General features: G+C 38.3%; 1 protein-coding gene across 4 annotated transcripts in view; it reads right to left on the bottom strand.

Annotated features, from left to right (window-relative positions):
- TRAPPC9 (trafficking protein particle complex subunit 9) overlaps nucleotides 1–27,157 on the bottom strand; it is a 1,025,445-nt gene that overhangs the window by 980,074 nt on the left and 18,214 nt on the right. For all 4 annotated transcript variants that reach the window (XM_072602984.1, XM_072602987.1, XM_072602985.1 and 1 more), the window contains exons 2-3: nucleotides 24,027–24,627; nucleotides 10,056–10,201 (exon numbers count right to left, since the gene is read on the bottom strand). In XM_072602984.1, the coding sequence (XP_072459085.1) occupies nucleotides 10,056–10,201; nucleotides 24,027–24,627 (747 nt within the window). The remainder of the gene's footprint in view (nucleotides 1–10,055; nucleotides 10,202–24,026; nucleotides 24,628–27,157) is intronic.

Here is a 27,157-nt window from a genome sequence, read left to right as displayed (position 1 = left end):
AACTGAAAACTAAGAGAGGGCCTGTCAATTGGGGAATGAATGAATAAATTATGGTATATGAATGTAATACAGTGCTGTAAGAAAAGATGAAGGGGATAGTTTCAGAGAAATCTAGAAAGACATAAGAATTGATGAGGAGTGAAGTGAGCAATACCAAGAGAACAATTCATATAGTAACAATAACATTATAAAGACAAACAACTTTGAATGAACTCTGATCAATGCAATGACAAGCTGTCATAATTCCAGAGGTGATAGATTCAAGGTGCAGATAGAGACATATATTTTTTGTACATGGCCAATATGAAAATTTGCTTTGATTGCATATCTGTTACAAGGATTTTATTTTTCTTGGATTGAGGGGAAGGTGCAAAGTGGGAAGGAGAGAAAATAGATTTTTGTTCACTGAAAAAATAGAATTTCATATAAAAAGAAAGATGTGAGACTCTTCCTGAAGAGGTGTAAGCTATGTGCTCTGAGAAAGAAGCAGTTTTATGTCCTCCAAAGAATGATATAGTAGAGCCACAGAAGCTACCAAGTGAGAGATCATACTGTAAAGGTCAGAGAAAAAAGACAAGAATAGCTTGAATTGACTATTCCCTGCTCAGGCAAAAAAAACAAACAAAAAACCTAGCAACAATTGAGAGATCTACTATATTCAAAGAATAAACATCTAAGATATAACAGTCATACAAGAATTATCAAAATATATGACAACTACCTACTTCTATTGTTTCAATTAGGCATCAATGATGCTTCCAGAAAACACCAAATTTTACACACACACACACACACACACACACACACACACACACACACACACACACACACATACACTTTTGAAATGATGTCTAGGACAAAAACTAAAGATATGAGGAACACTGGTTATGTTTTCAACCCTGCTGACCACTGTGGCAGAGGAGAAAAAAGAGAGAAACTGAAATGAGAAATAAAAACTGGGCTAAAAATATATCTGAGAATGGGATTTAGACATCTGGACAGAGCTTAAAATATAAGAATCAAAGATTCCTTAAAAGAAATAAAGCACCACTAAGGCCTGTAAGCATGAATTTGCCTGCAGTCTTGCAAATCTAATCCAAAGAGCTCTGAACAAAAAAATAGAATGAAAAAGTTGAGACACTACCTATGTGTATCACCCAAACTAGATATCATGGAGAGTAGCTACAATGATAGAAAAATATAAGTTGAGACACAAAGAAGTTCAAAGGAAACAAAATGCAAGGACAGAGTCAACAGTAAAAAGTCTCATTTCTAAGATGTATGAAGAGCTGATTCAAATTTATAACGAGTCATTCCCCAACTGATAAATGTTCAAAGGAAATGAACAGGAGGTTCTCTAGGGAAGAAATCCAAGCTATCAATAACTATATGAAAAAAAATGCACTAAATCACTAAATAATTGCAAAAATACAAGTTAAAACAACTTGGAGATTTCATCTTATTTATCTATCTATCTATCTATCTATCTATCTATCTATCTATCTATCTATCTATCTATCTATATATATATATAGAAGGGGCAGCTAGGTGGTGCAGTGGATAGAGCACCAGTGCCTGGGTCAGGAGGATCTCACCTCAGACACTGGACACTCACTAGCTGTGTGACCTTGGGTAAGTAACAACCCCAATTGCCTCATCCTGGGTCATATCCAGTGATGAATATCTGGTCACTGGATTCAGATGGCTCTGGAGGAGAAGTGAGGCTGGTGACCTGCACAGCCCTCCCTCACTCGAAACAAAGTCAAGTGCAAGTCATTCATTATTTCTCTGATGGCATGGTCTTCTTCGGCAATGAAGGATGAACACACATCTACACAGATATCAGGTATGAGGTAAACTTGGCAAAAATGATAAATACTGGAAAGGCTATGGAAAAGCAGACATATTAATTCTCTGTTGGAACTGTCTAATCATTCTGAAATGCAAGTTGGAACCATACACAAAGAACTTTTAAACTGTGCATACCCTTTGACTCAGCATTACCATTACTAAGTCTATAACTCAAAGAGATCTAAGAAAGAAGAAAAGGATTCATATGTGTAAAAATATTAATAGTAGCTCTTTTTTGTAGTGTCAAAGAATTGGAAATTGAGAGGTTGCCTATCAACTGGAAAATAGCTGAACAAGTTATGGCATATGAATGTGAATGGAATACTTACTGTTTTATTGTAGGAAATAATGAAGGGAGTATTGTCAGAGAAATCTAGGAATACTTGTGTGAACTGATGCAGGGTGGAGTAGAACCAAGAAAATGTATACAGTAATAATGACATTGTAAAGATATACAACTTTGAAAGACTTAAGAACTCTGATGAACACAGTGAAACAACCAAGATTCTGGAGAATTCATGATGACCCATACTACCCACCTTCCGATGAAAGGTGATGGATTCAAAGTGAAGATGAAGACATTTCTTTTGGAGATAGCCAATTTGGGAACTTGTTTTGCTTGACTACACATATTTGTAATGAGTTTTGTCTTTCTTGCTTTCCTCATTAAGGGTGAGGGAAATGAGGGGGACAAAAGACAGACCTTCAATTGAGAAAAGTACAATTCTACTTTTCCTGCTTTTTTATATCTTATTCTTTTGGTCAAGGCATACATGTACAAAGGCATATTCCAGTCATGCATTTCATCCCACCAAGTAACATTGGTAACTGTGAAGTCAAATTTACCTCTTTGCAGTAAGCTATAGATATTTTTGCTTGTTGCCTATAAACTTTGGGCATGTGGGTGTAGATATCTGCCTTCTTACTGAGCCAAGAATAATCCTGCATCTAAGCTTAAATGCTTCCCTCTTTGAGATGGATGAACTATCCAGCTGGTAAACCCTGTGGAGTTCTTGTTTTTTTCCTTTAGCAGCTTCTGAATATTCCTATCAATTCTGTCAAGCCAGTCTTGATGTTTGCGAGAGTTCTGATCCAGATGAGCAAATACAATGCTGTACACCAAATCTCTGAAAGCAGCCCACTCCTTTTCTGCTGCACTGTTGCTAACTGTGTTTTGGCTCAACTTTCCCTCCAAGTTAGCAGCACTCTAATCTGTTGGCACTAATTCTTCTGGTAGTCATTTTGCCTTACGGCCACTGCTTTTTTTGAAGGCAAATACTTAGGTTGGAAAAGATAAATCTATGATCAGTCCAGCACTCTGTGCCACATATTGCCTTCCTCACTCTTACATCCTGTCTCTTCTCCTTACAATCACATAGTCTATTAAATGCCAACATTTGTTTTGAGGGCACATCCATGAAGTTTTATTGCATTTAGGTAAATGGAAGATAGTGTTGGTGATACAAAGGTCATAAGATACACAAGTCTTCTGTAGTAAGTGACCACTGCTGTTGATGTTTTCAACTCCATTTCTCTCAAGGATTCCCTGCCATGTCTGGTAGTGTGAGGCTACTCCAGCATTAAAGTCACCCAAAGTTATACTTGTCCTCTTTTAGCACACTGATAATAAGGTCTCCAGATCTTCAAAAAATTTTTCTTTGACCTTACCAGGGTTTGTCATGGTGGAAGCATACACACTGATGATGGTGTCATGACATTTTCCTGCAAGTGGCAATCACATTGTCATGAGCCTGTCATTCATTCTTTTGGTAGGCATACAAGCTTACTGGACTAGATTAGTTTTAATTGCAAAACCTACACCAGATTCATAGCACTCTCAGTAACAAGAGTGTTCGTCTTTTAGGTCTACCAGATTTTGTGTTGTCTATAAGTGTACACATATTCCAAGTACTGATGGCGAATAGAATCATCCTTGCAGAAGTTTTTGTACTTTTTTTTTGTGTTTTGACTGCAAGGTGAGATCCCCACCTGCCACAGTAATCAGGCCAGTGTTGGGTTGGCAGACAATTTTTAGGGCACCTTTTCTAGCCCCTTCCTCATACCAAGAAGTGAGCAATGCAATCCTTAAAAGGCTGCTCAGATACCCAGGGGGCTGCTCAATCCAACTACCTCTTCCAATCAGAAGATGACCCTATCAACTGGGTTGACTGTGTGCAGAGTTGTGATTACAGCTTCCAGTGTATCCATACCTGCTGTTTCATCACTTGCCTATCACCACAGGACTTTGAAATAGGTAAAAAAAATGGTAAAATGGATGGTATGGTGATGTTTTTTGATTCATGCACAAACTGGATTTAAGTCAGGCAGAGTTGCACAAAATCATCAACCTCACTCTTCCAGAATCATCACAGAGTCAAGACAACTGGTAATGGCCTGAGATGCAGTGGATGGCCTTGGCATCTTCGATATCTAACCAAACTCTAAGGGATCCACAGTGCCTACTTCAGCTGCCTTCATGGCCATTGGAAAAGATTGTTCTTATCCATTCCTCCAGAGGAAGTCTTCACAAGCTTGGGGTAGACACCACCCCACCCCAACTCACTGATGGGTTTGAGATTCTCAGTTACCCACAACCTGATTTAGCCCATCTGACTTCACAGAGGAAGCTCTCAATTCATATATTTCCTTACACTGACTTCCATCAGATTTTGTATAGAGGGGAAGGTGAGCATACAGGTCTGTAGTGATTGATGTTTTCTTGGAAGCTTTTTTCAATACTAATAGAGTCTGAGATTTTTTTCTATGCCTTTAGTACATTCCCATTTTCATATACCTTGTACATTGATCCTTCAATGCCCTCAGAACTGAGTCACCTCCAATACAGATCATCTTTATTTACACTTAGTCCAATCCAGCCTCTTTTCCCATCTTCTCTTTAGTTCTAATTCTTCTAGTTCTTCTAGTTCTAATTCCTTCTTCTATAAGCACATCCAAGAATATGACACTAGGGCACAAATGTGGTAGTTCCACTTCCCTCCATGAAAAAACAATTTGTGGAAACAATTTTTGCAAGTATTTCCACTTTTCTTCTATTTTCAGTCCTTCCATTTTCATTCTTGAACGGCCTTGGATGACTGTGTCAAGCTTTCTTTAAACTGGTTTTACCCACCATTATTTTTCTTTGATTTGTGAGATGATGCTGCTTCTAATCTTTCATCATCTTTCTCCATATGATTTGACAAATGGGTTCATTTGCCTCCCTGGTGTTGCTTTTGACAGCCATCTTTCTCTTCTAAGTCTAAATGTTGCTGACTCAAGCTCTTTCTAGGCTCTTTTGGCCTCCTTTTTGTGTGAATTAATTTATATCAGTTTAGATACAGCTGGTGTTGATGTAATCTCTGCTGTTCACTTTCCATTTTTCTAGTTCTGGAAGGCTATGCCAGCAGGGTGTAGGTCCTGATAGGTTTTAATAAGATGAAAAACCTTCAAGTCTTATTTTGTTTCTTTACTTTTTTTCTGATCTATCAGAAAAAATGATCTTTACCTTGGAAATGATAGACAAAAATGGCTAACATGAAGTTGACACTGAGGACAAAGAAGCAGATAGTAAGAGAACATTTAGTAGCCCTTAATGAATTCAACTGTAACCCATTTAAACAGCAAGCAAACTACTGTGGCCCAAGTGAACTACATTCTCAGGTTCTGAAAGAACAGAAAGATGGGCCTGCTGAGCCTCTGTTAGTAATATCTGAAAGATCATGGAAAAAAAGGAAAGTTTCACAAGATTAGAAAAGAAAAAACACAATTTTCCAAAAAGGGAAGAGAACAGTTTGCAACTACAGGCCAGTAAGCTTGACTTCAATTCCCCAAAACTCTAGAACAAACCACTAAAACTGCTGAGTATCTAGAGGGAAACAACCATTACCCAAAGCCAGAACGGCTTTCTTAAGAACAAGGCACATCAGATGAGCGTCACTTCAGTTTTAAAGGGTCCCCACACTGGTAAATAAGAGGGATGCTTGTTATGGATATGCTTTACCTAGGTTTCAGCAAGCTATTGGGCAAGCTATCGCAACCTACTCTTGCGGAAAAAATGACCAAATAAGGAAGAGAAACTATAACTAAATGGATTCAGAACTAATGACTGGCCACATTAAAAAGAAATGATAGATGATTCATTGTCAATATGGCAGAAAGTCTCTAGTGAAGTGTCTCAGGTATCTTGAATTTGGCTACAATTTTACCAGTGACTTGGTTGAGTCTTAACACATTGCATAAAAAGTCTAAATCCAAAAAGATCTAGGTAGGCTAGAGCATTGGGCTTAATCTAACAAAATGAAATATGTTAGGAATAAAAATAAAATTGTACACTCAGGTAAAAAAATCAATTTTATGGAGGGCAGAGCCAAGATGGCAGACTAGAAAGACACACTTACACAACCCATAAAATACCTCTCAACAAATTCTGGAGCAGCAGAAGAGGAGAACAATAGAGTGGAGGAGATTTCCAGCCCACAGTGACCTGAAAGGCCCACAGAAACGTTGGTTGCACTGGACATGGAGCCGAGGGTGGAGCCCAGCCCAGCCTAGGCCGAGCAGCAGCGTGGTGCCACCAGACTCTGGGAGGAGGACACCTCGGGGGCAGAATCTCCAGTTGCAGTAGCGGGTCTCAGATCCCTCGGCCCACAGGCCCCAAAGGTCAGCGATGGGCTTAATCAGCAGGCCAGGAAGGGAGAAGGGCTTTCCCATAGCTCCAGCAGCAGGCAGCAGCCATCGGCCACAGAGCCTGCACAGCAGCCCTTATTGAAGCTCCATTGTTAGAGCGTAAAAACCCCTGGGGGCATTGAAAATCGGAGTCTTACCTCCACCCTGGGTGGAGGCCCTGGGAGAGCTGGTCTTTGTCTCACACTGCATGGCAGCCCTGCCCATCCAGCTTATCTGAAAATCAGCCCCCTGTGCTGACCTGAACTGGAGGCCAAGTGGCTGTGGAGAGGTATCTGCTAAGATTCTGGGCACAAAAATCCCTCTCTGCATCCAGACCAATACATGCTTGATTGTGCCACCTTGGAGGAACTGAGATCTCACAGATTCCCAGAGTATACCCTACTCTTGACAAAGGACCCAAAAGTCAAGTAACTGGTTGGGAAAATGCCCAAAAAAAGGGAAAAAAAGTAAGACCATAGAAGGTTACTTTCTTGGTGAACAGATATCTCCTCCATCCTTTCAGATGAGGAAGAACAATGCTTACCATCAGGGAAAGACATAAAAGTCAAGGCTTCTGTATCCCAAACACCCAAATAAATATCCAGTGGACTCAGGCCATGGAAGAGCTCAAAAAGGATTTTGAAAATCAAGTAAGAGAGGTGGAGGAAAAACTGGGAAGAGAAATGAGAGAGATGCAAGAAAAGCATGAAAAGCAGATCAACACCTTGCTAAAGGAGACCCAAAAAATGCTGAAGAAAATAACACCTTGAAAAATAGGCTAACTCAATTGGCAAAAGGGGTTCAAAAAGCCAATGAGGAGAAGAATGCTTTCAAAAGCAGAATTAGCCAAATGGAAAAGGAGGTCCAAAAGCTCACTGAAGAAAATAGTTCTTTCAAAATTAGAATGGAACAGATGGAGGCTAATGACTTTATGAGAAACCAAGAAATCACAAAAAACCAGAAGAATGAAAAAATGGAAGATAATGTGAAATATCTCATTGGAAAAACAACTGACCTGGAAAATAGATCCAGGAGAGACAATTTAAGAATTATGGGACTACCTGAAAGCCATGATCTTCATCATCTTTCATGAAATTATCAAGGAAAACTGCCCTGATATTTTAGAACCAGAGGGCAAAATAAATATTGAAAGAATCCACCTGAATCCTCCCGAAAGAGATCCAAAAAGAGAAACTTCTAGGAACACTGTGGCCAAATTCCAGAGTTCCTAGGTCAAGGAGAAAATATTGCAAGCAGCTAGAAAGAAACAATTCAAGTATTGTGGAAATACAATCAGGATAACACAAGATCTAGCAGCTTCTACATTAAGGGATCGAAGGGCGTAAAACAGGATATTCCAGAAGTCAAAGGAACTAGGACTAAAACCAAGAACCACCTACCCAGCAAAACTGAGTATAATACTTCAGGATTAAAAATGGTCTTTCAGTGAAATAGAGGACTTTCAAGCATTCTTGATGAAAAGACCAGAGCTGAAAAGAAAATTTGACTTTCAAACACAAGAATGAAGAGAAGCATGAAAAGGTAAACAGCAAAGAGAAGTCCATAAGGGACTTACCAAAGTTGAACTGTTTACATTCCTACATGGAAAGACAATATTTGTAACTCTTGAAACTTCTCAGTATCTGGGTAATTGGTGGGATTACACACACACACACACACACACACACACACACACACACACACACACAGCACAGAGTGAGTTGAATAGAATGGGATCATATCTTAAAAAAATGAAATTATGCAGTGAGAGAGAAATATATTGGGAGGAGAAAGGGAAAAATGGAATGGGGCAAATTATCTCTCATAAAAGAGGCAAGCAAAAGACTTTTCAGTGGAGGGAAAAAGAGGGGAGGTGAGAGAAAAACATGAAGCTTACTCTTATCACATTCAACTAAAGGAAGGAATAAAATGCACACTCATTTTGGTATGAAAACCTATCTTACAATATAGGAAAGTGGGGGAGAAGGGGATAGGAGGGGTGGGGGGGATGATGAAGGGGAGGGTAGTGGGAAGAGGGAGCAAATTGAGGTCTACACTCTTGGGGAGGAACAGGATCCAAAGAGAGAACAGAAGCAATGCAGGGCAGGATAAGATGGAGGGAAATATAGTTAGTCTTATACAACATGACTATTATGGAAGTCATTTGCAAAACTACAGAGATATGGCCTATATTGAATTGCTTGCTTCCCAAAGGGAATGGGTGGGGAGGGAGGGATAAAGAGAAATTGGAAGTCAAAGTTTTAGGAATAACTGTTGAGTATTGTTCTTACTACTAGGAAATAAGAAATGCAGGTAATGGGGTATAGAAAGTTATCTGGCCCTACAGGACAAAAGAGAAGATGGGGACAAGAGAAGGGAGGGATGTTAGAAGAGAGGGCAGATAGGGACAATTAGAATGCTCGGCGTTTTGGGGAGGGGGGAGGGGAGAAATGGGGAGAAAATTTGGAACCCAAAATTTTGTGAAAATGAATGTTAAAAGTTAAATAAATAAATAAATGAAAGATCAATTTTACAAGTACAGAATTGGGGGAGTAGGGACTTAATGACGACAAGTTTAATATGAATTAGCATGATAGGGACAACCATAAAAAAAAAGCTAACGGAACATTAAGAGAAATAGCTTCTGGGAATAAGGAGGTGACAGACCCTCTGTACTCTGCCCTAGCCAGATTGTGTTACGTTCTAGGCACTTCATAAATAAATACAAGCTAGTATTTCATATTTTGAATCACAATATATACATTACAGTATAACATCTCTTCCACCGGATGTTAAACTTCTTTAGGACAGGGCCTGTGTTTTATTCACCATGAAATATCTCTGAATCTTATTCCCAAGTCTATAATAAACTTTCCCACTCTACCTGCTGCCCCTGCCCTGTTTCAGATCTCAAAAATGCATTTTGCTTTACATTTCTCCACTGCATTTATGATGTCCTTCTTCAATACCTCATTGTAACATGGAAGTGACCCCAGATTTCCAAAGGCTATGACAACAAGGTACAGGCCTGGGTAGGTCATAACAGGTTATTTAAATATGTCTAGAGATGAATTTTATATCCCTTTTCCAAGAACCAGCAGAACTAATCCTAGAGAAGCTTATCACCAAGTTGGTCTGAGGGTAATGAATTTTTTAGGCACAGAAAATCTCAAAGACCACCTACTCAGCAGTGGAAGGATTATGATCTGCACAAATAGAAGTAGTACTTATACCAATTAAATCATAGGTTCTTGATGCATTATTATCTTATAACTATCTATGTGTCCCATTCTCTAGCAGAGCAGAAACTATACATATCAAGAACCTTCTTACCTAACCTTGTATCTTCAGGGGCCCAGCATTATATTCAGCACATAGGAGACTTGAGGTTTGTTGAATGTGCTGTTCTTTATTTTCCCACAGCACCTAACACAGTTCTTTTTTCATAACAGACACTGTTAAGTGTTGCTGAAATCAAAAGAATTCCAAATAACAAAGAAAGGCACCCATTCCAATAGAACTTCATCAAATAATCTTACCTCCAAGCCATAAAAAGTCATTCACAGACCGTAGAAGCTCCACAGACATGTGGTAATGAACCAAGGAATCTTGTAGCATCCCTGCCTGAAGGCATAAGTCACCAACATGTTTCCGCATCCGCCCTTGACACCGCTTCTTATAGTGTCTAGAAGAGAAAGTGCAATTTAAGTGGATAATTATTTACCTCTAATCTCGTAAGCACACCACTTAAGCACTTTTCCTCTGACTCATTCCTGAAAAAATGCTAATAAGAAAATTTCACCTTATCAGAGAATTATTAGATTAAGAGCTGGAAGAGCCCTAGAGGTTATCCAATCCAACCCCTACATTTTACAGAGAAGAAAACTGAGGCCCAGAGAGGCTAAAAGACTTGCTCAGGGTCACACAGCTACAAAGTCTAGGATGAGATTCAAACCCAGATTTTCGTACTTCCTTGCCAGAATTCTATGTACCATATCACACTGCCTCACCCCTATCCCATACTTCCTCACTCGGCATTCAAAGTCAGCAACAACTATTACCAATTAAGTTGGAGGGAAAGGTGAATTGTCCTCAGGAAGAGGACTAAATTTTTTTCATCTCTTCTGACAACAGCATATGTTTTTTTTCTTTCTTTATAAAATCCACTGCCTTAACCATAAACTTAAATTCACTTAAAATGATAGCTACATAATATCTATCCTTTATGGGGCAAGAAAGTCCTCCTTTAGCTTCCTTACATACCTATCTTCTGGCCTCTGCCATGAAACCATGGCACAACACCATTTCACAACAGTGTCTTAATGGTGTTTTAAGAGGGTGGATTGAATGCAACATCAATAGCTCTTTAAAAGTTGACTAGAATCTTCATTGAATAATGCAAAGCCTTTAAAAATAGTGGCATTTAGTGGAAAGAGCACCATACTAAAAGGTAAGAGACTTCTGGTCTAGTTCCCATTTTATCCCTTGCTAATTACATCACTTTGGCCAAACCCCTTCAGTTCATCTCCAAAGAGCCTGAATAAGCCTGGGCCAGAAGATCCCTTTGGATTCCTTTTAAGATCTGATTCTGTGACTTTTATTAAAATGGACAATAAATTCCTCTGCAACTTTCTCGAAAGTTTTTGAGTGTGTTTTGGTTATATTCAAAACACAAATTTCTGTTTTCAACAATATTCTATCAGCTAAGGAATAGAGAAGCAGGGGAAGTCCAAACCCCTAATTTTACTTTATTTCATCCCAACCATGAGGCAATACTACTGTATTATTCCTAATGAATTCCTAAATGGCTACATTCAGAGCTGGGCCTTTGAAGGTCCAAGGACAAAGTATAGGTAAAGAGCCGGAAATGTGGCTAAGAGGCTAGTTATCTCACAGCACAGTTAGAAGAGGTAAGACAACTCTTCACACTGTGTGACTATAGGCAAATCATTTAACCTCTCTCAACTTTAGTCTCCTCTTCTGTAAAATGGGGATAATGACAACACCTAGCTCCCAGTTGTACGGATCAATAAGATCCTTTCCATATATAAAATGCTTTGCAAACCTTAAAGCGCTATATAAATGCTAGTTATTCTGAGGCCCAAGTGAAAAACATGATAAGAATAATTCACTAACATTTCCAGCTCCACCTTTTTTTCTTCTGCTGGCGCCCAGACATATCTTTTCCTCTGTCTGTCTGTCATTCTCTCTACCCATGCCCATTCTCACTTTGTCCCTTCCCAAGCCCACACTTTCACTGAAGATGGGAAAATCTGACCAAGAAAGAATAGCACACTATTCCCAACAGCTCCCTTAATACCCATGCAGAGTTCCCAAATGACCACTTGGGCACTGTTTTTACAGCTTCCTGGGGACCTTTCCTCTCAGTGAGTCAAAAACATTTACTCAATAGCAGCCCTGCTAAACATGAATTCTCTAGTGGTTTGTCAGGGCTCTCCTGCCAGTCTCCACATCCCAAACTGGGATATCCCAAAAAACACTGTCAGACTATAAAAGCTAATAGTCATCAACGTCTGACTTGCCCTGTTTGACAATGAGTGGTAACATGCACGAGCAGATAGTTAATGAGTGCTTTCTGATGCCTAAGAATTCGTTCGGGTCTAAAATAACTGGAGAGATTTGTGCAGGCCAAGATCACAGCAAAGAATAGCAGGGCCTTCCTAAGCAAGCTGGTTTCAGCCTGTCATTCAACACTATTCACTTGTCAAAGGCTGTATCCACAAGGGCCTAGAGAGACATACTTGTCTTTATTCAGGTGCCTCAGCATTTTCCTCCTTATTTGACCCCCCTTCCTGGAGGCCACTTGTAAAATTACAGAACATAAGCGTACTTCCTAAAGTAAAACACCTATTAACCATGGTACCCAATGTATAGGGGTTCATTAACCAAGAATTAACATAAAATCCCTTTGTTTCAACCCTTATTGTTGATACTCTCTACTAGGGATAGGAGTAGGAATTGTACTTTCATTGGCATAGGAAACTCCCAGGTGAGAAAACTCCCTCTACCAATGCAGGTTGACATCTTCTGTGCAATTTATAATCTTAGAGGGCTACCTAGAGCATTGAGAGGGTAAATGATTAGCCCAGAATCACAAAGATGATAGGTATCAGAGGCAGGACTCAATCCAATCTTTCCTAGTTCCAAGGAAACTCCATCTACTACACCATCCTGCCTCTGTTTCTAGAGATATTCTTTTTAAAACAATATACTTTCCTGCTAAATTTACTAAACATCAGGGGCTAAACACAGGTAGATGTTTCTTTGACAAAGAATATGATGATTCAACTTCTTGCTGTACCTAAGATTTATTTTGAACAAAAGGCAACGTAGCATATTGAAGTGAGCGCTAGAATTGAAATTCAAGAACCTGGGTTTCTCACCTCAAATATGCCACGCTATGGTCTTAAACAAGTAGGAAAGTCTAAGCCTCAATTTCCTCATCTAGAAGATGATGATAATAATATTCACAGCATCTTCTTAATGGGATTGTTGGGATCAAATGAAATGATGTACACAAAATGCCTTATTACCATCTTATTATGAAGAAGTCTCATTTTAAAGAAATCTAGGCATATAAAATGTAATAGGATAATATGATCTACGATTATGGAACAATTTAGAGCTGGGAGGGACTTCAGAGATAGTCAAACCCTCTCATTTTACAAACGAGAAAAATGAGGCCAAAAGAACCTAAGTAACTTCACCAAGGTTACACAGATAACATACGGCAGAGCCAGAATTCAAATCTAGGTTATAGGAAAAGAGATTTAGAACTAAAAGGAATCTTAGAGGTCATTAAGTTCAACCTCCTAATTTCACAAATGAAGCAAATAAAGTCCAGAGAAGTTAAGTGATTTGCCCAGCATCACCCAACAGGAGTCTGAGGTAGAGTCTAAGATAGTAGTGAAAACTCAGTCTTCCTGACTCCATGGCCACCAGGACACCAGTAGTGTTAAACTCAATCAAAAACCAATTCCTGTCAGCAGCATCTTAGAAAATGACATATTAACACTATCTATGTTCAACTGTATTTTATTTATTTTATTAAATATTTCCCAAGTACATTTTAATTTGGTTCTCCTGCACTCTGTGGGCAAATTTGACCTCTCTGCAATACACTGCTATCTAATAATCCAGTGGGTTTTGTTTTTTTTTTGCATGCACCACGCTGCCTCCAAAAGTTCACATTTACACAGGACTTGCCTGTTAAAAAGCACTGAATATTTACTGTTCAATGGCAGGGACTATGTTTTATATTTCATTTGCATCCCTTACAACACCTAAAACCACACTGATCACATAGAAGGGGCCCAAGAAATATTTACTGATTAAGGTCAGTTTGTTTGTTTTTTCATTAACTATTTTCTCTTAAAAGTAGACACTGCTTGCTGTATTTAAAATAAAAACAGTACTAGAGCCCCTGCATGTAAGTAGAGAAATTCTTCACTGATATCTCATTCACTACTTCAAAGAACCAGATGGCTAAGCAAAGCTGGAATTAAACAGAAGGAGGTATAAAAAATAGCACTGCGATAGCAAAACCCAAGTAAGACTCCAGTGAAATAGGATGATGCTGGCCATGGATGTCACTTCAACCACAGCACCAAATACACTAAGGTGAGTGAGATAAGTAGAGGGACCTGCATGGTGGCACCTAATAGATGTTGTTAATTGACAAGCTCAGCCTTGTAACTATAAAACCATATCTGGTTTCATCCAAATTCCTTTACTGGCCCCTTTAATTCATCTTAAAGCTTTGGGCTTTAGGGCAAGTCCTTTGCATCAGTGGCTGCCTACACATCACAGCTGGGGAAGTGCTATACCTATACCCCAATCACGACAAGACCTTCTCCAATACAGATTTGAAATTTCCACCATTAAAGTCACTCCTTTGGATTGAAAGAAACACAATCATGATTATTGTTTCAGTGAGGAAAGAAGTCGGGGTACCTCCAAGTAAGGTACTCGTTATACCTTAGACTAAAATCACAAGACTTAGAATTATAAGTAACCTTAGAGGATACCTAGCCCAACCTTTTCATTTTACAGATAAGAAAATGAGTAGTAACATGGCCAAAATTTGCACGCAAGTCTTACAATTCCAAATTAGGCATGAGTAATAACAGTTAACATTTATGTAGCCTTATAAGGTTTGAAAGTGCTTTAAATATATCATGAAATTTGATTCTTGCACCAACTCTGAGAGGTAGATGCTTTTATTATCCCCATTTTACAGAAAATGAAAGTGAGACTGAGAGAAATTAAGTGACTTGCCCAAGATGACACACTTGAATGTCTAAGGAAAGATTCAAACTTAGGTATTTTTAAGTCCAAGTCCAATGCTCTATCCACTACACACTATCTAGGTGACTCATAACAGAATATGGAAAATAAACATTTTTGCTTTGCAGCAGGCATAGAGTAATTAATGCCCAGAGTAATCTTGTAGACCTAGAGGGCATGCTACAAGAGACTCTGGGCACTGAGAGAATAATGTAAAAGCACTAGATCTCTAGGGTATAAGGGACTGAAAAGCAGAAGATAGCCTACAAAAGTAAACTGGACCTGCTTCCCAAGTTTGCCTGGGTTTAGCTCAGGTTCTAGCAGCCTCAGCATAATATCAACCCTCTGGGAGTCCTCCACATATAAAGTCATCTGAGATCTCTGCAGAGGAGATGAGCCCTCTCCACTAAGTATACCCTACACTAAACCTCAATCTCAAAATCATAACCAATCTCTGAAAGGTAAAGTAGATTTAAAAGGTAGGAACTAATATTAGCTTAGGTGCAGTCAAAGACGTTCATTCTTCTACTCAAGAATGGAATCACCTTTGTAAATATTTTTCACACAAAAATAATTTACTATAAAAAACATTTTCTTAAAACATCCCCCTTCCAAAACAAAATATTTTTACTATCTTCTAAAAAACAATGCTTGACCTCCTCAAGTAAGTCTGCAAACCTTACACTTTACATGTAAAGTATATAAACTATGATTCAGAAAGAAAATTCAGCACAAATATGTGAAATGAAAAAAATCAAAGTCAAAATGCCTTCTTATGGATAAAAATAAACCTTTCACAATCTATATAACCCTACATAAATAGTTCATCAACTAGGTCAAGTTTGAAAGTCTTCAAGTAGGGCCCTGTGATAGCTTGTGTCTAAGCCAAGATAGAAAAGAGGTCAAAAGATTAGCCACCAAGTAGTGAAAATTTTGGCCACAACAATTCAACAGACTACCAAGGCATCGAATGGCTATGATCTTTACCATGCTGAGATCATGTAATCACATGTATTTTAATTACTTAAGTAATAAGTAATAAACAACTTTAATGAAGAATGGATCAAAGTAAAAGTTGAATTCAACTAAACTCTCTGGACTCTTTTAAAATACAGTTGGATATTATTTTACCAAGTCTAATAGCTTCAGAGTCAGGAAGGCCTGGATTCAAGTTCCCATATAAGCTAGATGACTCTGGGCAAGTCTCTTAACCATTTAATGTCACATGAAACTCTCTAAAAGTGAAAGTTAAGGAAGGACCCAGGTTCTCACCCTAGCAAATCAGCCCAGTCAGTGATGGCTTTAAAATGCAAGCTCTTTGAGGGTAGAGACAGTTTTATTTTTGTCCTTAGATCCCAGCACTTAGCATGGTGCCTGGCCCAAAGTAGACACTTCATAAATACTGGCTGAATTGAATAAGGTGCAGAATAGTTGCAAATCTATACTCTTAAAGGCAGTCTTCTCCAGAAGGTCTCTATACAAAGGAAACCCCATGTCTGGACAGAGAAATACATACAAATGGATAGCTAAATAAATTAATTTAAAAGATAAAAATAAATAGAATTATAAGCTTCCTGAGGGCAAATATAAAAGAAATTTTGGTACATATAGCTTGTAAATCCAAGTTTTATAGCCAACAACATTAAAAAGGACTAGAGAGCTCATAATATATGTGTGTATATATGCATACACACACACACATTATATATACATATACATAAGTGAGTGTGTGCGTATACACACAGACAGACAGAAAGACAGACAGACACACACACAGACTTGTTATATGTAAATATATCATCTGGTACCTGTGTACATATAATGGATAAGTGCCAGAAGTAAAACCTATCTTGAAATAAAATGATTGTATTATATGTTCATTATATATATGTATTATTATATGTAACTATATACTCTACCAAAGAGTAAATCTTAGAAATTAAATGCCTATAGACATTTAAACAGGAATTTTCCTAAAAAATCCAAGTCTAAAGCAATTGACTACATTGCTAAAAGCAAATTATATTCAATTATCTGTTTAAAGAAGTTTATTCCATACAAATATTCCATGATATCCTCTTCATGTAGTGGTGTCCACTGTTGATCAATATTTGATAACAGCAATCCAAGACATTTATGCAGTTATCATGAAGGCAGTATGTGGAAGTGGGGGGAAAAAATCCAGTTGTGCAGTAGAAGGGAAGCAAAGGCTGGTGACCACTTGTAAGGAGTGTCATAGAGGAGAGTCTTCCTTGGATACTGGTTGGCCTAGATAAGCTATGAGGTCCCTCCCAATTTTGAGTTTCTGCAGCTCCAGGAACTGAAGAGGAATGCTAGCTGGACAAATCACTTTATCTCTACTGGGCTCCATTTCATCACTAGTAAAATGATGGGGTAGGACTAAGAGATCTCCAAGGCCCTTGCGATTCTAAATCTTACGAACCTAAGAAGTTTCACTTGAAGAGACAAAAGAGATTCAAATGTAAATTTCTAAAGCTATAATCTGCCAGTGACATAACACAAAGCCTAAACACACCTCCTCATTGGAGCACCCTATTCTTAACACTCCTCCACACTTTATCTTCACTTATGACAACACTGTACATCTCATGGAAATACACACATCTCCCACTAGAAGTGGAGCCTGCTGAGCTGGTTTCTTCCTTTTCCCTCACCCATCACCCAAGGTTCAGTGCCCCAATGCTTGCAGCAATTCTGATGCTATAAGAGGCAGGGCTGAAACCTTGATCCAGGTGAAGTCGGGCTCAGTCACACGGGTCAATGCTCCTTTTCAATGTCAGGAAGCATCTGGAGCTGATCGTACTTAAAATAGCTAACGACACCTATTCATCAAAGACAAATAATTTTACAGAGGCTGCCGGTAATGGTTTTTATTCTCTGCCTAATACTTTATTTAAATGTCAATATGCGGCTATGAGAATGTAGTAAGTGGAAAGAACACAAAAACAAATTGAATGCTGTGTATTATAAGACTGTCCACAAAGAAGAAATGAGAAAATAAACCTCCTTCCCTTCTTTGCAGAGGTAGGAAACTATGGTCATGGAACACTGCATACACTGTCAGATGCTAGTGATGTCTGCTCAGTTGTGCTTAAAAGCTGAGGTTTTTTCTGTTTTATTCTTTAATACAAGGTATGGGTCCCTGGAAAGGGAAGGGAGGAAAGAATATATATAGAAATGAAGATGATGTAAAAAAAAAATCTCAAGATAATTTTTTCATGTCAGTGTTAGCTCTTGGCACATCAAAAAGCCTCTCAAAAAGAATAAACATATGAACAGGCAGTTTTCAGACAAAGAAAACAAAGCTACCTATAGATATATGAAAAAACGTTCTAAATCACTACTGATTAGAGAAATGCATATTAAAAGAACTCTGAGGTACCACCTCATACCCATCAAACTGACTAACATGACAGAAAAGCAAAAGGGCAAATGTTGGAAGAGATGTGGGAAAATTGGGACCCTAAAGCACTATTGGTGTAGTCATGCACGAATCCAACCATTCTGGAGAGCAATTTGGAACTATGTTCAAAGGGCTATAAAACCTTACTTACCCTTTAACCAACTACTAGATCTCTATCCCAAAGAGATTTTTAAAAAAGGAAAAGGACCCACATGCACAAAATATTTATAGCTGCTCTCTTTGTGGTGGCAAAGAATTGGAATTGAGGGGATGCCCATCAAATGGAGAATGGCTGAACAAGTTTGGTATAGGATTGTGATGGAATGCTATTGTGCTATCGGAAATAGCAAGCAGGAGGCTTTCAGAAATATCTGCAAAGACTTACATGAACTGACAAAAAGTGAAGTGACCAGAACAAAAAGAGCAATGTATACAGTAATATTGTACAAATATTGTACAATGATCAACCATGAAAGACTTAGCTTTTCTCAGCAATATAATGAACCAAGACAATTCTGAAGGACTTAAGATGAAAAATGCTATCCACCACCAGAAAAAGAACTAATGGAGTCTGGATGCAGATGAAAGCATCCCTTTTTAAAAAACTTTATTTTTCTTGGGTTACTTTCTGCGCTTTGTTGGTTTTTCTTCTTGGGTTTTTTTCTAATGTTTTCTTTACAACATGACTAATATGGAAATGTTGCATTATTGCACATATATAACCTATGTCAAATTGCTTGTCTTCTCAAGGAGGGGGAAAAGGAAGGAGGGAGAGAATTTGGAACTCAAAATTTTTAAAAAACAAATGCTAAAAAAATGATTTTACATGTAATTAGAAAAAATAAAATATTTTTAAAAGAATATATATGTCCTTATTTACTACTCTGCCAGCATCACCAAATGTCATTTTGATTTGCTAGCAGCCCTAAAGAAAATAACAGCCAATAACTAAACTAATCATTTGGTTAAAAAACAAAAGTTTTAACATCTCAATAAGTCAGTCACTCCTTTGTCAAATTTTCCTAGAGCACTTTGGATTTTTACTAAACCCATAACTATATCTCCCCCTCCTTCAGTGGAAAGTAAGGACTGGGTAAGTTTAATCTTTTCTATCTCTAACACTAGGGAATGAATGAAAGAGGCAAGAGGAGGACTCACAAAAAGTAGGCACTCAATAAATGTGTATTTGTGTGTTGAACTGAATCTAGTATTGCTGACTGGAGGCAAGCATTAACCTCAACAAATAAAACCAGTTTTTCCCCACAAAAAACTTAGGAGTTGGACTACATCTCTAAGTCCCCTCCAGCTCCAATACTCTTGACTATGATTCATTTAAATCAAAAGTTAACTTTTGATCTGACAATCTATAAATAACAATACTGACCTTTCCCAAGTTTGACTTCCTAGGCTGGAAATATAAAAAACTCAACATAATTATGAAATTATCCTAAGTCACACAGTAAAATACTGTCCAATAAAGTCTTTCCAAAATTTGTTATCTATGTGGTCTAGGATGTCATTTAACATCCTTGGTCCTCAGTTTCCTCATCTCTTGATGAGTGAAAAATTGAGGCCCAGAAAGAAAAAAATTGCCATAATTATTTATTAGTGAGAGAGCCAGGCCTAGAATCCAAGTCTCCTGGCTCCCATGTAGAGGACAAGATGGCCTTCCAGCTCTAAATCTATGCTCTTATGAACAATGGATAGAATGAGATTATCTTAATTGTTTGAACACAGCCTTGACAGGCCAAAAGCAATTAGCATTTTACTGAGCAAATGGAGATAAAGTGTACCCAGCTAGTCCTACCACAAAGAATGGGCAAAAGAGTTCAGTTCAAGTTGAAGAAATCCAGGGAGCAGTTTGAGGTGCATTATTTTGGGGCATTTTTCTTCTGCATTGATTTGGAATTATCAATGCTGGAAATTCTTCTCAACAGACCACGCAAGGAAATTCTTAACAGATACAAAATACATAAATCCACACAAAAATGAAACATAAAAGCTTCAATGTTTCATTAAGGCTTTCTACCACTTTCATTCACAAGCCCTCAGGTAAGAGAGAGAGAACCAACAAATGTTCTCCTAGGCTTTCACAGAAAGAAATAAGGGTGGCCAACCCTCAAACTCTCACTCAGACCCCAAGGGAATAACTTCCTTTTCACCCAGTCTAAAGGGATGTTTAAACTAGGCAAAGGTGGGGGGTGGGACAGGAAGGGAATGATATATGATTGCAATGCTTGCTTTAGGGAGCACTGGAGGAATAAACATCAGTCCCAGGAGCCAAGAGACCTGAATTACAGTCATAGCTCACCCTCTTATTCAATATACAACTTAGGCAAATCACATGACCTCTTTGGGTTTCACTTTTTGCATCTGAAAAAAGAGGGAGAACTTTAGAGAGCTGGACTAAAGGACCTCCAACATTCCTTGATAGTATGTTATTTTTAATAGTCTTTTAGGGTCTCCAAAATGCTTTACAAATATTATCTCATTTCATCCTTAAAACAACCCTTTGGGGTAAGTGCTAAATACCAAAGTGCCCTGATTTTACAGATTAGGAAGCTAAAATGAGGCTCACCGATTGAGTGACTTTCTGGTGGTCAAAGAACTAGTAAGCCAGGGGGTCTTCCTGACTCCAGGTACCTGAATCCACTTACTGTCATTTCCATGGCTCCCTTCCAACCTCAGTCCAAAATTCTGTGCATGTCTCCCTCCTCTCCCCCACCCCAACCATGAACACAAAGCATCTGCTAAAGTCCCATCTTAACAAGAAAAAAAGAGGCAAAGGGAAATTGAATGGTATGGTAATGTAAATGCAGAACACAATTTAGTGCTTCAACTAACTTCTAACCTTCACTTACAAGCATACTGTCTGACTATGCTCAATTGTATACTTATTAAGCCACACCATGCACATAATATATCAACAGCCATGAGTCAACATGCCTAATACATGAAATTAAAAGATTCAAATGAAGCCAAGCTCAGTGATCTTAATCCTTCAGAAGCTAATATGACCCACTAAGATACTTATATATCTGAATTAGCATTTCCCACCTATAAAAAGAGAAAAAATAATACAGATCCATGGTGCTAGCAAATTCTAAAGACCAAGCAAGATCTCCAAAGCAAGTATTTTAATATGTATGAAGCATCAGCAGTGGCTAAAGGCAGAAAGGCCAAAAAAAATTTACTAAGTTAACATATGGGTCTAGGCAGCATTAAGGTTTGGTTATATATATATACATATATATATATTTAGAAGCAATGAAGAGCATGGGAAGGCAGCATATATAGAAATCTAGCTAGGTTTTAAATGCATTGTATTCACAGCCTACCTTTTCAGACCCAACAACATACTCACAGGGCAGTATGATAGAAAGAAAAGGAAAAAAAAGAAAGGAAAAAAGGAACAAGCAAAAATTAGAAACACACAAGAACAAAAAATTTCACTAGCTACAACACAACCCAAATCACAAAGAATCTACCACCAGCTTGTGTGTGTATTTAGGGGCAGAAGTTTAGTTCCAAGTAAAGTACACCAGTAGAGCAATCAATCGGATTTACACTACAACAGGCCAGAGGCCAGTCACTGGAGGCAAAACTTGATGAGAGCTGAGGGAGTTACAAGAGTCAGCATCATTTCAGGCTGAATGTGTGGTTCAAAGTATAACAGATTTAGATCTGAAAAATCATCTAGTCCAATCTCCAATTTACAAATAAGAAAACTGAGGCCAAGGGAAGTTAAGTGATTTGCCCAAAGTCACACAAGTCACAAAGTCAGGGATTTGTCCTCTGACTACACATCCACCATTCTTTCTACCATGCCATGCTGTATAACTGCTGTAAAAAGGGTACTAGCAAGAGCTAGAAATCAGAGTCTCCATTCAAATCATGTTTTAAAGCCAAAAAACTTGGTACTGAAAAAGGTTGGATAGTGAAAGAAGAAAAAGTTTACCAAGTATCAAATAATATAATAGAATTGTTGATTTTATGTATGATGAGAATACTGTATTTCCCTCTCCAAATTATGAAGGCTTGATGGTGAAAGTTGAAGAGGGGGTGATACAATTTGCTCTTAGAAAGCAAAGAAGGACATCAGTACCTTGCCCCCAGTTACTTCAGAAGGAATAATAATAGCTTCTCTTTCCATAGCCCTTCATGGTTTCAAAGACTTTTAAGTGCATTATATGTTCTACAATCCCCACCATAACCTGTGAGGCAGGAAGGAGGCTGGTTATACCAACAATGTGACCCCTTCTTACAAACCAGGAAGCCAAAGCTCAGAGGGTCAGTCACACACCAAAGAAGGTCATGGTGGAGTATGGACTTCTGAATTCAGATCTTCTGGCTCTGATTCCAGTACTCTTTCTACACCACTGCTTTTCAAACAAAAGGGTAGCATTGAGAGCTATTTCACTTGATACCCTGGTGTATTTAATATTCACAGATGGATCTGTGGGTTTTGTGCCTTTAAAAAGATTGTTATTATTTGCTCCTCACAACCACCTCATAAAGTCAAAGTAAATTTGATTTTTTCCAAGTGAGGAAATAAAAATTCAGTACAGTCTCATTCATTAAGCATTTATAAAACATTTGTGTGCCACACACTGTGCTACTAGGCCCTGGGGATACAAGACAAAATTGAAACCAGTCCCTAGTCTCAAGAAGCTTACATTCTACTGATTTCCCAAAACTATAAAACACAGCATGAGGAGAGGCTTGGATTGCTTTACACTTGACTCACAATACTATGTTGAGCAAAGTTTCTCACTCCTGCTTACACTTTCAGCTCAGGATTTACTTACAGTTCAGAATGCCTTGTTTGAATTGAACCAAAAGGATCATCCACCTTCTTCCACTTATGAACTCATCACCCCCTTTCACTATAAAGCCAAGAACTGATTTAAATAAATGAGAGATGAAAGTCAGATGATGGAAGAAACTTCTTCAAGTAAGAAGCAAGGTTGTCACTGTAACAGGAAGTCTGAATCCTTCTTTTCCCACCCATCAGACAGACCTTATTCTAATGGGAATAGAAACATACAGCAAACTTTAAGATGGAAAAAAATATCATTAGCATAGGGTAGCACTTTAGGATTTAAGCTCTGACACCTCTGATATGCATCACCACAACCTCCCTACAAGTGTAGGGGGAAGCTTTAGAGAGGCAGGCATTGGAATGGAAAGAGCAGCAGACAAAATCAAGAGATTCAACTCTAGTCCTGTCACTAACTGACAGTGTGGTCTTGGGCAAGTAACATGAATCCCTCTGGGCCTCGGTTTCCTAATCTGTAAAATGAGAGAACTGAATCTGATTGGCATTTTCCAAATTAGGTTGTGTAGAGCTCTGGTGATCCACACAAGTGTTCAAAGAGGAAATATCTAGGTTTCCTATGTTAGACAGGTAAATAGTAAATTTTATTTTAAAACACTTAGGCGTGGATTTTTTTTTTTTGCTATGAAAGTAGGTTTAATTAAATCTGTTCTTATACCAAAATTTCCCTGATGTCATTCCCTATCTTATCTTTAATCCCACAAATATTTAATACCCTGAGTTTCTCTGGACCTGAATTTATAGGTTCCTACAATAAATTTCATGCACCAAAGTGTTCTGTGGCCAAATTAGTTTGGGAAATGCTAGACTGTATGAGTAATATATGACCCTTCAAGCTCTCAAATTCAATCACTATCCTTTTTTTTTAGAGAGGGAATTCCAAAGTATTATGCCTCAAGGCTACCACTCCAAACTTGCCTTTAGGTAAACCCAACTACTTACCTGCTATCTGTGTCCAATCCTACAAAGTCCTTCTTTTCAAAGGGTACACACAGGAGAGGAATCTTATCTCCAGACTTGTCAGTGGCTCTGTCTAGGCGCTTTGATTCCAGCACAATAAAAAGGGATTCAATGAAATCCTCAATTCTCTTCTCCACTGACTCACACTCATCATAACTGGGATAAAATGCCACATCTGTCCGAGGCTGCTCTGCAATCTCACCCTGCAGCCCAAAAACAAACAACCGGGAATCGTAGAGTGTGGAACCATAAATTTCCTTCTGAACATGGAACTTCTCAAAGGTTTGAGGCCAATCCTTTGCAGAGAAGCAGTCTGTTACTGTGATGAGGCCCACAACTTTTCGGTGGGTTTGGAAATCTCCCCATTCATTGTTCTCAGGTGGGTAATGATGCCTATAGCGGATGTACAGTACTCGTTGTGAATCTCGCACATTTATCTGGCTCACAGATGAAATTCTTTTGTAGATCCTGAAGAAATTTTCCTCTGAGACAATCCCTACTGGCTGTACCACAACCAGCAGAGTCTGGTGATCCTCAGCACACTGCATGTAATCAGGAACACTCATTGTGGAGCCACTGGGTGCTATTCAAAAATAAAGAATAACTGATAAAGATCTCATTTTCAAGATACATATGGAACTAACTCAAGTTTATTTAAAAAAAAGAAGTATGTTCCAACTGATAAATGGTCAAAGGATATAAACAGGCAATTTTCAAGGGAAAAATTCTAAGCTATCTATAGCCACATAAAAAAAATGGGGCAAATCACTAATAATTAGAAAATGCAAAGTAGAACAATTCTAAAATTTTACTCATGCCCAATCAGATTGGTAAAGTTGACTAAAAAAGGAAAATAACAAATGTTGAAGGGGCTTCAGGAAAATAAGCACATTGATACACTGCTGGTGGAGATGCAAACTGATCCATTCATTCTGAAGAGCAATTTAGAACTATATTCAAAAAACTCTTAACATGTGCTTAACCTTTGACCTCGTGATACCATTACTAGGCCTTCATCCTAAAGAGATGAAAGAGAAAAAGAGCTTGTATGTACAAAAATACTTAGAGTAGCTCTTATTGTACTACCAAAGAACTGGAAACTAAGGGGGTGGTCTTCAGTTGGGAAATGGTGGGATAAATTATGAAATACGAATGTAATGAAATACTTTCATATTAAATGATATGACGAAAGAAATGGGTTAAAAGGAACTGGGAAAACTTGTATGAACTGCTATAGAGTCATGTGAGCAGAAAAAGGAGAACAATTTCTATTATTACAACATTATAAAAACAAATTTAAAAGACTTAAGAACTAATCAACTATGATTCCAAAAGTCCAAAGATGAAGAATGCATCCCACCTCCTGAAAGAGAGATGATAGGCTAAATAGGAAGAATGGGGAACGTTTCTGGAAACAGTCAATAGGGGAATTTGTTTTGCTTGATTTGCTACAAGGGTTTTTATCCTTTTTATTTTTTTCTGGGGGAGGGGGAAAGGAATACTGGGGGGAGGGGGCATGAAAAAATAACAAATGCTTGTTAATTTAAAAAATCAAAATTTAATTATAAAACAATAATAAACAGAACATGAAGTGCAAACTATTTCTAGTGCTTGTCTTCCTTTAGGAATGTCCTTTAGGATGCACGAACTGTACTATTTATTACGTAGGCAGAGCTTGAATAACAATGATTCAGCCAATGCTAGCACAACTGAGAATAAGAAAAAAGCCTAGACCAGGTAATTTCACTAGTACAAAGAATTCCTTCTACCACTGCAGGCTGGCACCTACTCTGCAACCTACAGGTCTTTCCTGGCTTCAAAGAAAACTCTCTATCCAGTACTCCATACTATTTCTCCAATGTCAATAAGCCCTATCATAAAGTGGAAAGACCATATTGTACTGTCATTCCATCATCCATCCAAGATATTGATCTTACAAGAGTACTCCATACCAGCATGCAGTCTAAGCCTGTATTTTCACAGAACCATGCTGGTATAAACAATGGCAAATCTCATCTTATGTATTCTCTTGCCACTCCTTTCAAAGTCTCCTTTTAGGCCTTTTCATTGACTTTTCTCCCTGCAAAAGTTCTCATGCTGCTTGTGGTTCCTTAAAGTTCCATTCACAGAAGTATATCTAGGCTTATCATCCCTGTGATTGGGCTATACTTTTCTTCGCCTCCATCTACCCTCATTAAAACTTAACCTGTCTTATGTCCCTTACCTCATGGCCCTGCTGTCTACTAGATGACAACAGATGACAATGGATGGTGACGAGCGGTGTGTTGGTGAATATGTGTTACAGCAGCCCCAACATAATTCAGCTAAAATGCCAATGTCTCCACAAGGACCATAGTAAAGCATCAGGCACCCTGGAAGACTGGTATGGAATCGCTATGGGTCACAGGAACCTTTTGGACTGGTTGGCAGGTGACTACTCCAGGTGACAGATGTAAGTACCTAGGTCTTACAGGAACCCCAAAAGTAACACAGAGAGGTAAGAATGAAAATAAATAAGAGGACAATACATGCAGAATAATGAGCCCCAGCCCTAGAAGTAAGCTCCTGTGAAGTCTCAAAAGCATATGTATATATGTACATATATATATATATATATATATATATATATATATATATATAGAGAGAGAGAGAGAGAGAGAGAGAGAGAGAGAGAGAGAGAGAGAGAGAGAGAAAGAGAGAGAAAGAGAGAGAGAGGGAGGGAAAGAGAGAGACAGAAAGAGAGAGAAAGAGAGAGACAGAGGCGGGGGGAGAGTTTACCCTATATAGTATCATTTTATGGCTATCTCCATTGTCCATCTTTAACACAGATTTATAACGGGCATAAGATTGGACACAAGTGACCTCTAGAGAGAGGCTGGTGTAGTGGTTAGAGAGCTGACCTGGAAGCTAGCAAGACCTGGGTTCAAGGCCTATCTCTGCTATATAATGGCTATGTGACTCTGGAGAAATCACTTAATTTCTCAGTACTCTGAGCAATTCTCTAAGGCCACAAATTACAAAGAAGGGGCCAATCTATACTGGTAGAGAGAGTTTCCTCACTTGGAAGTTCTCTATACTAATGAAATCACACGTCCAATTCCTAGATGGCCTCT

The sequence above is a fragment of the Notamacropus eugenii genome, chromosome 4 (assembly GCF_028372415.1).
Source record: "Notamacropus eugenii isolate mMacEug1 chromosome 4, mMacEug1.pri_v2, whole genome shotgun sequence".
Lineage (NCBI taxonomy): Eukaryota > Metazoa > Chordata > Mammalia > Diprotodontia > Macropodidae > Notamacropus > Notamacropus eugenii.
This window is presented reverse-complemented; position numbering and strand designations above follow the sequence as displayed.